The sequence below is a fragment of the Loxodonta africana genome, chromosome 12 (genome assembly GCF_030014295.1).
Source record: "Loxodonta africana isolate mLoxAfr1 chromosome 12, mLoxAfr1.hap2, whole genome shotgun sequence".
NCBI classification, from domain to species: Eukaryota; Metazoa; Chordata; class Mammalia; order Proboscidea; family Elephantidae; genus Loxodonta; species Loxodonta africana.
The window spans coordinates 37,800,073-37,813,634 of record NC_087353.1 but is presented as its reverse complement, the minus strand read 5'-3'; the positions used below and the strand labels follow the sequence as shown (position 1 = coordinate 37,813,634).

Sequence of the window (13,562 nt, the reverse complement as noted above, 5' to 3'; positions counted from 1 at the left end):
CATTCCCACCAGCAGTGCATAAGAATTCCAGTCTCCCCACAGCCTCTCCAACATATGGTATTTTCTGTTTTATTGATTCGTGCCAGCAATGCCAGGGTGAGATGGTATCTCATTGTGGTTTTGATTTGCATTGCTCTGATGGCTAGATATCGTGAGCATTTCCTCATGTGTCTGTTGGCCATTTGAGTGTCTTCTTTGCTGAAGTGTCTGTTCATTTCCATTGCCCATTTTTAAATTGGGTTATTTGTCTTTTTGTTGCAGAGATGTTGGATTTTCTTATAGATTTTAGAGATTAGACCTTTTTTTTTTTTTAATTTTGGTGAAAATATACACAGCAGAACATATACCCATTCATCAGTTTCTACACGTTCAATTCAGTAACATTGGTTATGTTCACTTTTCCTGAACAGATAAAGAGGCTGATGCTTGTGGGTTTTAATGTAAACCATGGTTTTCCAAAGTGGAATACACATATCCTGAGGATGCCCAAGGCAGTGGTACAAAAACAGTGTCCAGATGAGCTCCTTTTATCTTATCGCTAGTTGTTTATTTTAGTGACTATTAGAAGAAACATAATCAGCACATCAAGTCCATGATTTTACAGACATTTAATCTCAAACATTTCAAGAAAAAAAATGAAGTAAATAAAAGTAGAGATGGGTGTGGCAAAAATCTTGAAAGTAGAATGTTGCATGACCAAGGTTTAGAAAACACTAGTGTAAGAGGCATGGTAATCTTAGAAACTGTCCTGATTGCTTTCATCCCAGTCCCCTGGTAACTTGACAGTCTCGGGGGCGCTGGATTTATTATGATCAAGACCGTTACGTCTGGTGTCTGGCCATCACATTTCCCCTTGCTACCCAATAACTTTGTCAACCAGACATCTATATTAGCTTTACTGATTCAAAACGCTCACTCATTCCCTCAGTTCTCCCTGGCAGAACAGAATGAAATGCAGCCCCCAGAAAAGCTTGATGATTTTGAACATGACAGTGGTACCATGACCTCTTCTCGGTAACACCACACATAATCTGCCTCATTCATTGCCTTTTCATAGTGCGAGTAGTTTGTCAAAACTGTTGGCTACACAGAAAAAAAAAAAAAAAAAACAGAACTACCTGTAAGCCTGGATCTATGCAAAATGTACAAAAATGCTAAGAAAATCAGAAAGAGAAACCCTCTTTAAAAGCCCTCCACTCCAGCCAGTCTGATCCTTGCGTTTTCTTCTCCATGACTTTGTTCCATCCCACTACCAGTGACACGTCTAGGTCCCTCAGAACATTCCTCATCCTCCAAGGCCCTACTCAGGGCTGCACCTTCTTCCTGAGCCCTTCCTGATTTCCTCAGCTGAAAGCGATATTCTGTACTTCCTCCGTCTCCTCTCTCCCATGCTTCCAGCACATAGCACTTGCTGCCTTGTAGCATAGCTTGCTGGGTACCTCCCTGCTTCGGCCTTTTGCCTGAGGAAGGGCTTCTTGAGGTATCCTCATGTCACTATCCATAAGGCAAGCCCTCTGCCCCTTGCTGAATAGTTTTTGGATTATATCACTTCAGCTATGGTGTGCCTGTAAATTGACCCAGAGTGAATGTGGTATCTCCCACACTGAGGCGAGGCTGCTTGTGACTTCCCTCAAAATCACGTGTGGCCTTAGGTACACCTGCAGTGTATCTAAAATCAGGAGTGCTTTATTCAAGTGGGTTACCAATGCTGTGCACCTGCTATTTTCAATTTAATTCTATCTATTTACTTTGTTTTGATTTTTTAATGCCAGGCCTGGCCAGCATTTTAAAAATATAAATTGATTCTATTGATCTACCTACGACTCATGACTTACCTTTTGGAAAACGCTGGTCTGGCGCGTTTGATTCATTTAGTCATTTTAATAACTTGGAAAGTGTCTTGAGGTGGTGAGAATAGCATAGTTTCTTCACAGCTCAGCTGAGGCTGGGGTCTGGGACCCCCATTCCTGAGTTTTCTCTGTTCAGATGGCAGTTTTGACCACATCGAGGCCACATCTAAAAACCCCTGGGTCTGTCATTACTACTCAGAAAAAAAAAATTAGGACCACGTTGAAGTGCTACATCATTCGTTTGCTGCTTTAGAGCACTAAACAGCAGTCATTAAGCACGCGTGAGCTGCTGCGCCCCAGATGTCAGCAATGCTCTTTTAAAAACTGTGTCCTTCATGCAAAGCAACATTTACAGACCCAGCCCATCTGCTGGTAACATCTGTTTTCTACAAAGAAGACTAAAGTAGTATTCTAACCCTCTACCCTGTCTTTCCGTAGGGTGTGCTGATCTCCAAACCCTGGACACCATGCAGCCAGTTGAGAGGAAGAGGCAGGGCTACATTCACGAGCTGATCCAGACCGAAGAGCGGTACATGGATGACCTTCAGCTCGTCTTAGAGGTGAGGGTGAGCACCTAGCCACTGAGGAACACTGCTGTCGCCACAGGAGAAGGGTGTCATCCAGGGGCTGCTTCCACCCAGAGGCAAAGCGAGGGCTCACGTTCGATGTGTGTATTCACAAGTAGTGAGGGGAAATATTGTCCCCAAATGGCTTTCTCTGCCCATTGGATAATGTTTAAAGATTTAAAGTCTTTAATCAGGATATCAGAAACCCTGGTGGCGTAGTGGTTAAGAGTTTGGCTGCTAAGCAAAAGGTTGGCAGTTCAAATCCACCAGATGCTCCTTGGAAACCCTATGGGACAGTTCTACTCTGTCCTGTGAGGTCACTATCAGTCAGAATCAACTCGACAGCAACAGATCGGATTTTAATCAGGATAGCAGAGCCCTGGTGGCACAGTGGTTAAGGGCTTGACTCCAATGGAAAGGTCAGTGGTTGAAATCCACCAGCCACTCCACAGGAGAAAGATAGTCTGCTTCCATAAAGATTACAGCCTTGGAAACCCCATGGGGCAGTTTTGCTCTGCCCTATAGGGTCACTATGAGCTGGAAATCACTCACAGCAACAACAATAATCAGGACGTCAGCTCTTCTCCCAGATGTGGTCATTCAGAGTGGAAAAGAGAGAACAGAGGCAGGCAGATGCCTAGGGTGGGCGTGGTAGAAGCCCCATAAAGGAAGGGCGAGGGTGTAAGTTGGGTGTGAGGGCACTAGAGCAAGCTTTGTCTACCTCAAAGCTTAGCCAAAGCCAGACTGCACTTAGACTGCTCTTTTTACAGCTGGGGTTTTCGTAGCTTTGATCTTGCCAGAGACGTGGTGAAGCAGTGAACGTGCTCACTCGATGTTTGTGTCAGTTTGGGAAACCAAATAGTGAAATAGTTCCCAAATGTCACTTACTGTTTATGTTTGTGCCTGTTAATGTCACTGGTGGCCTCAGAGCTGACGGCAGCTGTCCTCGTTTAGAGTAGTATTTAAAATGATTTGTGTTTGAGTGAACAAAATAAGACTTCTATTATACTTTTGTTTCCAAGGCCTTTAGTTCCCATTAAATTTGCTAAGGCCCTCTGGTGAAAAGAGCAGTTAAATAAATAAACCAGGTGAAGAGAACAGGTGTCCCCATCCAGGCCCAGCAGGTGCAACATATACCTGGGCGTGACCTCACTAGCAGCACGGAGCAGAGGTTTTGTCCTTCTGCGTCTGCCTCCCTGCTTCGTTCTCCACTCTAAATGCAAGCCTGGGATATCCAGACCCAGAATACACATCCCTCTCACATGTACACTATACTGCAGTTCCCTGTTGATGATGTCTATCTCTCCCTACCCCCCGCCCCAAGGCTGCGAGCTCCTTGAGAGCAGGGACTGTGTATCCTTAATCCCCAAAACGCAGTTTGGCCCTTGTAGACCTTCCTGTAAATGCAGAATGGATTAGGTGTGTTTATGTCTGTATTTCTCTGCCCAGAGCAGATGGCCTAGAGAAATGCCCGTTTTTTTTTAACCCCATAAAGTAGTTATGGAGCCCTGGTGGTGCAGTGGTTAAGAGCTCAGGCTGCTAACCAAAAGGTCAGTTCGAATCCAACAGCTGCCCCTTGGAAACCCTATGGGGCAGTTCTACTCTGTCCTGTAGGGTCATTATGAGTTGGAATTGACTCGATGGCAATGAGATTGGCAATGAGATTGGGTTTAAAGTAGTCATGGTGACCCCATGTGTTAAACAGAGTAGGACGGCTCCCCAGGGTTTTCTTGGCTGTAATCTTTACAGAAGCAGATTGCCAGCCTTTTCTTCTGTGATGCCACTGGGTAAATTTGAACCACCAACCTTTAGTAGTCAAGTGTATCAACTCAACAGCAATTGGTTTTGATTTTTTGTTTTAAAAATAGCTCTGGTTAGATTCCAATCCCTATGGACTGTAAATGAGTATGAAGGTATCTATCACACTAGCACAGAGGCGAGTGCTAGCCTTACCTCAGGCTAGTCAATGTGACCACTTGGGACGTTGGTTATACCCACTCTGCCCACCTCACAGATGCTCTGAGGGACAGGGAGTCACGTCAGGATCAGGGTTTATGGTGAAAAGCACTGTACACAGGTAAGACATTCTCATTACTGTCCCCATGGAAATTCCCAGAGGACTCAACCACCTATTGACTTCTGCATACCTCACAGAACCTAGCACAGAGCAGGTAAACGGTTGATGAATAAAGAGTCATGTAAATTAACGAGTGAATAAAAGGGCAGATCAACACCCAAATACTTTTGCTATCCTTCAGTAGCAACCTCACAGCAGAGCGGCAGTCTTTCCAGGGCCCACTCTCATAGAAATGTCCTGATGTCCCAAGTCCAATTTTGGAACTGAAGGGGTTCAGAGTGGGTCCAGTTCATATCACTTTTCTCTGAATCCTCCTTTGAATCCATGTTCAGCCAACTCTGTAAACATTAATCGAAAGCCTACCATGTACAGAGCACTGTGTTAGACATGAACAGAGATAGAAGAGAAAGCTCCTGCCCTCGAGTTCACAGTCATGTTGGAGAGAGACAGGTGAAGTACAGTGAGGTAAGAGCAGGGAGGGAGGAGAACTCAGGTGCTTTGGGAGCCTAGAGAAAGGGGGCCCACCCGGCCAGGAAGGAGAGGTCAGGCAGGGCTTCCTGGTTAAGCTTATGCTGAGATTTGAAGGACAAGGACAGCTCTCTGTCAGGAAGAGGAAATAGAAATGCAAAGGTATGTTCAAAGGGAAGTTAGGGACCTACTGGGAGTCTAGCGTGGCTAGAGTATCCAGTACTTGAGGGTAAGGCTGGTGAGGCCAGCAAGGGGTCAATCACACAGGCCTTTGGAACCTCATAAGGAGTTTGCATTTTATCTCCCAGCCTGGGGAGCCTTCGAATGAGTTTCTTAAAGAGAGGGACATAGCCATGTGTATTTTAGAAAGATCACATCCAAGAAGGGCTGTCTCTGATAACTTCATTATTTCCTTAAGGCTTTTAAGTCATTTCCTAAGACTCCTGGTTGTTTAGTGGAAACTTGGACTTAGAATCAAAAAGACTTGAGTTTTAGTTCTGGCTTCGTGTATTGTAGCTTTGTGACCCTGAGCAGTTCACTCTGAGCCTTTATTTCTTCATAAATCAGTTGGGGATAATAATACCTGACTTAGCTTCACCTACATTAACTATGGAGGTAATTTAGAAAACACAACACACCCATGCTCACTCACACACGAGTATACACACATGCCTGTCTGTACATGTCAGCGCTTTGTAAATTCTTAAGTTCTATAGAATACAGAAGGGAGCCCTGGTGGTGCGGTGGTTAAGCCCTTGGCTGCTAAGCAAAAGTTTGGCAGTTCAAATCTACCAGTCACTTTGAAGGAGAAGGATGTGATAATCTGCTTCCATAAAGAGTACAGCCTTGGAAACCTTAGGGGGCAGTTCTACTCTGTCTTATAGGGTCACTATGACTTGGAAGCAACTTGATAGCAACAGGTTTTGGTTTCAATATGGAATACAGATGTAGGGTGTTATTAATTCCCCTTCAATTAGCCAGCCCTCTGAAATCCACATCTGTGTGGTGGTTGGTCTTGGGAGCAGCACAAGCCATTGCTCCATTTCACTCAGTGAACTTCTCAAGGACGATCTCCAGAGCTCTGAGGCTCTCGGCCTGACAGCAGCCATGCTTCCTTGACTCTGAGGCCCTACAGTGTGTGGGTGCTCCGTGGTTCTGTTTCATCTCCACAGCATCCCTGTGAGACAGGGCATGAGAATCGCCACTTACTGAGGAGAATACTGAGTTTGCCCTCAGAATCAGCCTTGATCAGAGCCCCAGTAGCAAAAAGTAGGGAACAGTACAGTTTAAAATATTGGAATCATAAATACGTTTATTTAGAAATACCGTGATCCTATTAGGATTAGACCAAGTACGGGATAAGTGTTCATACTTAAGGTAACTTATTTCATTTCATACTTAAGCTAACTTATTTCATTTGTGTTTCGAATTTAGGTTTTCCAGAAACGAATGGCGGAGTCAGGCTTTCTTGCTGAAGGAGAAATGGCCTTGATCTTTGTTAACTGGAAAGAGCTCATCATGTCCAACACCAAGTTGCTGAAGTGAGTCTCGAGTGTCACCTGTCCTGACACCAGGCACTTCGACCCGCATCACTCTCTGCAGGGAACTATTGAGTGAAGGAATTTCCAGCTATTTACTGCTCCCTTAGGGTTTTTAATTTTATTTTCATTTTATGAATTTCCTTGGAACTATAAAATACATAATTATTAAAGAAAGTGAAGAGATATAACAAAGAAAATACTTTGATTAAACAAAGTAAAAATTAACTCAGGAAAGAAATACTATATTAACTTATTATTTTAAGCTGTAAAATGTACTAGAATCTGGAAGCAGGGTAGAGTCAGAAGAGAAGCTACAGCTCATGGCCCAGACTACTTCGTCAGTCTTCTAAGTCCCCATGTGGAATTCCATTCCTGGACTGATTTTCCGTCCCTCAGGCCTGTGAGGACAGAGTCTGGAGGGAAGCCTCCACAGTCACAGCTCTGGCCGCATCTCTACCCTCCTTGGTGCTCAGCGGAGGGTGCTCAGCGGCTCGCCTAAGGACAGCCCGCTCATCTCAGCACCACACCTGACCTCCGCTGGCTCCTCTGCTTTTTTTCCCCCAACATATTTCCTTCTCAGTTCAGCTGAGAGCAAGTTAGAATTTTCCAAAAGAAATTTTGCTGAGAAACTAAGATGAAACCAAAACAATTCCAAAGGCCTAGAAACACCCAGGAAACCTGGTGGTGGGGTGGTTAAGAGCTATGGCTGCTAACCAAAAGGTCAGTAGTTCAAATCCATCAGCCGCTCCTCAGAGACCCTATGGGGGCAGTTCTGCTGTGTGCTGTAGGGTCGCTATGAGTTAGAATCAAGTTGATGGCAATAGGTTTGGTTTTTTGGGTTTTTTTGGGGTAGAAACATGCAAGTCTATAGAATTCATTTTCTTATTCTTCTTTGTCAATATTTGACTCAGGTTGGCTTGGCCAGAACAGCTTTCAGCCTAAGCTGCCTGCTCTTCCTTTCCACCTTTCTCTCCCAGCACCAGAGGTTTTTATGTAACTCATTGATCATCACTGCCTTTAGCCTTTCACGGTAATCCATACTTCATTTACCAAGGACATTTGCTTACAAACAAAATGAGAGTGTGTGTTGGTTGCAGGGCCTTGCGGGTTCGGAAGAAGACAGGAGGTGAGAAGATGCCTGTGCAGATGATCGGGGACATCCTGGCGGCCGAGCTCTCCCACATGCAGGCTTACATCCGCTTCTGCAGTTGTCAGCTGAATGGGGCAGCCCTGTTACAACAGAAGACAGATGAAGACACGGACTTCAAAGAGTTTTTAAAGGTGATTCCATTCAGGGCTTCACAGATATCTATGCAGGCATAGTAGATAGGCAGCTCCTTTCTGGGCCAGGAGGCAGGGGTACACTAGCACGGTGGAGAATCTCAGCAATGGAGAAGGGTATCCCCATGTGTTTCCAAAGGAAACACACATATGACGAGTTTTCTGATTCTTTTGTGTTGCCTTTGGTGTTGATCTGATTTTTCTCGACTCTGGGACCATGGTTTTGCCCATCTAATAGCAAAGTGTTTTTTGTTTTTAAGCTTACCTTTTTTTTTTATAGGGTTGATATGACTCGGAATTGACTTGACGGCAGTGGGTTTGGTTTTGTTCTTTTTTATAGGGTCACTATGAGTCTGAATCGACTCGATGGCAACAGGTCTGGGTTTTTTTTTGTTGTTGTTTTTTGTGCCTACTTAAATCAATTGTCTTACACTCCCAAAGAAATATCCAGAAGGGCATTTTCTTAATTTTTAAAGTTGTATTTATTTATAACCACCTTATTCCAGAACGAATATAAAATATTATACTTAAGTGTATACAGTGCAACAAGACAAAATAAAAATTTTAAATGTATGAGTAAAATGAGACAAAAGGAAATGAGAGTAGGATAAAAACGATGACACCAGGAATTAGGATAATACATAAAATACACATCTTGTGGTCCTCCGAGTATACTAGAGGTGTGCCACAAACATCATCACAGCTTTTCAGAAACCAATGAGAAGAGGAGGAAATGGTTGGTTCCATGGTGCCATGTTTATAAATGAAAAGCAAACAGTTGATATGGAAAAGTAAAGCTGTTACTGTACTCAGAAAGAGAACACTAGATATAATGAATAACATCCTTCTAGTAATCAACAATATCCTATAGCAATACATCAATGAGATCTTATAGAATGTCGGATTTTGAGAAGCCATTTTCTTTGATGTTGTTTGGTAATAGAAAATTTTATTACAAGTATTAAAATGAGGAATGAAAGGAAAATATGTTTTCTTCCTTTTTTATACCTTTCATTTTTTTACTCATGAAAATACTGTATATCAGGATCTATTATACAGTCACAGCCCTATGACTTAAAAGTAATTGCATCCTTTTAATATTTTTATTATAAAAATAATGAAAATAATTAAGCATAAAATATAAGCTGTTTAGATAGAAGACAAAAATTCCAAAAGGAAAATGGAGGAAGCAATAAAGAGCACAAATGGTATCAATATATCCAAGAAATGACGCACAGAAAGTAAACTAATAAAATAGAATCCTGGTAAATAAGGAAGAAGCACAAACAAGTAGAAACAAGAACAGATACAAAAATATTTCTTAAATGATATGGGTATATTCAAAAGTATATGCTAATAAGTGAGAAAACATTAATAAAATTTGTAATTTATTAAAATTACAATAAGAAATAGAAAATCTGAAGATACTGTTAACTAAGGAAAAAATGGAGAAAATCACCCTAAAAGAGGGCTGGGGACCATAGTCTCAGGGGACATCTAGGTCAACTGGCGTAACAGTTCATAAAGAAAATATTCTATATCCTACTTCGGCAAGTAGCATCTGGGGTCTTAAAAAGCTTTCAAGCAGCCATCTGAGATACATCTATTGGTCCCATCCCATCCGGAGCAAAGAAGAATAAAAAAAACAAAGACAAGGAAAATATTAGTCCAGAGGACTAACAGACCACATCAACCACAGCCTCCACCAGCCTGAGCCCAGAAGAACTAGATGGTGCACAGCTACCCCCACCAATGGCTCTGACAGCAATCACAATACAGAGTCCTGGACAGAGTGGAAGAAAAATGTAGAATAAAATTCAGATTCACAAAAAATGACCAGACATACTGATCTGTCAGAGACTGGAGGAACTCCCAAGACTATGGCCCCCAAACACTCTGTAACCCAGAACTGAAGCCTCTCCTGAAGTCCACCTTTCAGCCAAAGATTATACAGGCCTGTCAGACAAACAGTAACACATGTGAGGAAACTGCTTCTTAGTTCGATCAAGTGTATGAGACCAAACGGTCAACACCTGCCCAAAAGCAAGGACAAGAAGGCAAGAAGGGACAGGACAATGGATGAATGGACACGGAGAACCTGCGGTGAAAAGGGAGAAAAGTGTTGACACATTGCGGGGATTGCAACCAATGTCACAAAACAATTTGTGTGTAAATTTTCGAATGAGAAACTAATTTGCTCTGTAAACTTTCACCTAAAACAATAAAATTGAAAAAAAAAAAAAATCACCCTAAAAGAGGCGCTGGCCTCATTTGAAGTAATTAGTGGCGAATTCTTTCCAATTATAAAGGACTAGATTGTTGCATATTATAAAAACTGTTACAGATCATAGAAAAAAATAGGAAGTCTGCCTATTCCATTCTATAAGGCAAAAGTGGTCCTGACCCCAAGGCTTGTTTTTGTTTTTAATTAAAAATGAAAAAACTTATAACCCCATATATTTTACACATTATAGTTGTTGAAATGGCAAATGTTTGATTACATATATATTTATCACAATAAAAAAATTGAGATAACAATGAATAAAATTAAACATTACATTAAAAGAAGAGTCTTTCATAACTAAATAGGATTATCCCAGGAGGCAACATCCTGTCATCATGCGTAGAACAAAATAGGGTACAGACTGTGATTACCAGGTAGGAATCTAGCTCCACCCAGTCCCATTGTGTAATCTGTGGCAAGTGACCTAACACATGGGTGCCTGCAGTCCCCCATCTGTGTGCCACAGATAATCAGAGAATGCTTTTAAATTGCACAGAGACTAAGGAGCCCTGGCATTGCAGTGGTTAAGTGCTGAGCTGCTAATGGAGAGGTTGGCATTCGAACCCCCCAGTGGCTCACGGGAAAAAGACCTGTCCATATGCTTCTGTAAACATTACAGCCTAGAAAGCTCTAGGGGCAGTTCTAGTCTTTCATTTGGAGTCACTATGAGTTGGAATCGACCCAATGGCACTCAACAACAACAACAGCAGAGGGACTGGCAGACAGTAAACATGGAATAAATGCTAGTTATACTTACCTTTCTTATGGTCAACTCAATCAAGGGTGCAAAAATGGCTCAATAGAAGGCACCAACGACAGAACACTTCAGTTGGTGACAGTGGTGAGGGACAAGAGTTGTTGTTAGGTATTGTCAAGTCAGTTTAACTCATACCCACCCACTGCCATCGAGTCAATTCCAACTCATAGCGACCCTATAGGCACAGAATAGAACTGCCCATAGACTTTCCAAGGAGCGCTGGCAGATTCAAACTGCTGCCTTTTGGTTAGCAGCCGTAGCACTTAACCACTACGCCACCAGGGTTTCCATTTGACTCATAGCAACCCTATATTGAACAGAATGGAACACTGCCTGGGTCCTGCATCATCCTCACAATCATTGCTACGTTTGAGCCCATTTTTGCAGCCACTGTGTCAATCCATCTCATTGAGGGTTTTCCTCTTTTTCGCTGAGCCTCTACTTTACCAAGCATGATGTCCTTCTCCAGGGACTTGTCCCTCCTGGTAACATGTCCAAAGTACGTGAGACAAAATCTCACCATCCTAGCCTCCAAAGAGCATTCTGGCTGCACTTCTTCCAAGACAGATTTCGTTCTTCTGGCAGTCCATGGTATATTCAATATTCTTCACCAACACCAGGGATAAGGGAGTTCCCTCAAAAGAACTGGGAGAGGCGGGGCCAAGATGGTGGACTAGGTGGACGCTACTGCGGATCCCTCTTGCAACAAAGACTCGGAAAAACAAGGGAATTGATCACATACATAACAATCTACGAACTCTGAACAACAAGCACAGACTTAGAGACGGAAAACGAACAAATACGGGCAGGCAGCAACCATTTTCAGAACTAGGAGCCAGCATACCAGGCAGGTGACCTTCGGAGCCCTATCTGGGGCAGAGCCCAGGGGGGCAGACGGCACAGAAGGGGGGCCCAGCCCTTCCCCCCCGAACCCATCCCGGGAGGAAGTCTAGCTGGTTGGCGCGGGCGGCATAGCAGCGCAGCCAGAGGGAGAAGCACCCGGGAGGCAGTGACTGATCTGGGAGTGGGGAGAACAGCATCCCAGCTGGGGAGCCGTCCCGCCGGGAGTTTGGCGGGAAGCAGGCGGGGCGCGAGCGGGGGGGGGGGGTCAGCTATATTTCCCTAAAGCGACCACGGAGCGGGGCCCACACGTTCGTGCGGGGAGACGCACACCCAGTCCGCGCATGTGGCGCACCGGAGGGAGAAGTCCCCGGGAGGAAGTGACTGGTCTCGGAGCGGGGAAAGCAGCGTTCCACCGGGGGTGCCATCCCGCTGGGATTTGGGCACATGCGCGGGCGGGGCGTGAGCGCGGGGTCCAATTTTATTACCCTGAATTGACCCAGGGGGCGGGCCCACCTGGTTGTGCGGGTGACGCCCACCCAATTCGTGCATGTGGTGCGGCGCTCTGGAAGGGGAAGTCCCCGGGAGGAAGTGACTGGTCCCTGAGCGGGGAAAGCAGCGTCCCAGCCGGGAGTCGTCCCGCTGTGATTTGGGCGCGCACGCGGGCGGGGCGTGACCGCGGGGTCCAATTATATTCGCCTGAATAGACCCTGGGGGCGGGCCCACCCGTTCGTGCGGAAACGCCCACCCAGTTTGCGCAAGCAGTGCCGTGCACCGGAGGGAGAAGTCCCCGGGAGGAAGTGACTGGTCTCGGAGCAGGGAAAGCAGCGTCCCAGCTGGGGACCCGTCCTGCCTGGATTTTGGCGGAAGGGGGCGGAGCGTGAACGCGGTGTTCAGCTCTATATTCGGTGGTGCTACACTCCTAGCTCTCTGATCCTTCCCCCACCCTCCCCAGGCGGCTCCATTAACATCCGAATACCCGGAGCCAGAGGGAGAATTCAGATAGGGATCTGACTGCATTTTTTTTAGCTGATTACCTGGAAAATCTAGTTTCCCAGTGATGGCTCGGAGACAGCAGTCCATATCAAACCACATAAAGAAACAGACCATGACAGCTTCTCCAACCCCCCAAACAAGAGAATCAAAATCTTTCCCAAATGAAGATACAATCCTGGAATTATCAGATACAGAATATAAAAAACTAATTTACAGAATGCTTAAAGATATCACAAATGAAATTAGGATAAATGCAGAAAAAGCCAAGGAACACACTGATAAAACTGTTGAAGAACTCAAAAAGATTATTCAAGAACATAGTGGAAAAATTAATAAGTTGCAAGAATCCATAGAGAGACAGCATGTAGAAATCCAAAAGATTAACAATAAAATTACAGAATTTGACAACACAATAGAAAGTCAGAGGAGCAGACTCGAGCAATTAGAATGTAGACTGGGACTTCTGGAGGACCAGGGAAACAACACCAACATAGCTGAAAAAAAATCAGATAAAAGAATTAAAAAAAATGAAGAAACCCTAAGAATCATGTGGGACTCTATCAAGAAGGATAACTTGCAAGTGATTGGAGTCCCAGAACAGGGAGGGGGGACAGAAAACACAGAGAAAATAGTTGAAGAACTCCTGACACAAAACTTCCCTGACATCATCAAAGACGAAAGGATATCTATCCAAGATGCTTATCGAACCCCATTTAAGACTGATACAAAAAGAAAAACACCAAGACATATTATCATCAAACTTGCCAAAACCAAAGACAAACAGAAAATTTTAAAAGCAGCCACGGAGAAAAGAAAGGTTTCCTTCAAGGGAGAATCAATAAGAATAAGTTCAGATTACTCAGCAGAAACCATGCAGGCAAGAAGGGAATGGGACGACGTAT

The 13,562-nt window shown here is 44.1% G+C and overlaps 1 protein-coding gene across 9 annotated transcripts in view; it reads left to right on the top strand.

Annotated features, from left to right (window-relative positions):
- The window catches only part of ITSN2 (intersectin 2), a 219,539-nt gene that overhangs the window by 171,241 nt on the left and 34,736 nt on the right, over nt 1-13,562 (top strand). For all 9 annotated transcript variants that reach the window (XR_010323559.1, XR_010323558.1, XM_064295093.1 and 6 more), the window contains 3 exons: nt 2,289-2,410; nt 6,396-6,502; nt 7,600-7,783. Coding sequence is in view for 7 of the 9 variants with exons in the window: in XM_064295093.1 (XP_064151163.1) it covers nt 2,289-2,410; nt 6,396-6,502; nt 7,600-7,783 (413 nt within the window). In the remaining 2 variants the exon portion in view is untranslated. The remainder of the gene's footprint in view (nt 1-2,288; nt 2,411-6,395; nt 6,503-7,599; nt 7,784-13,562) is intronic.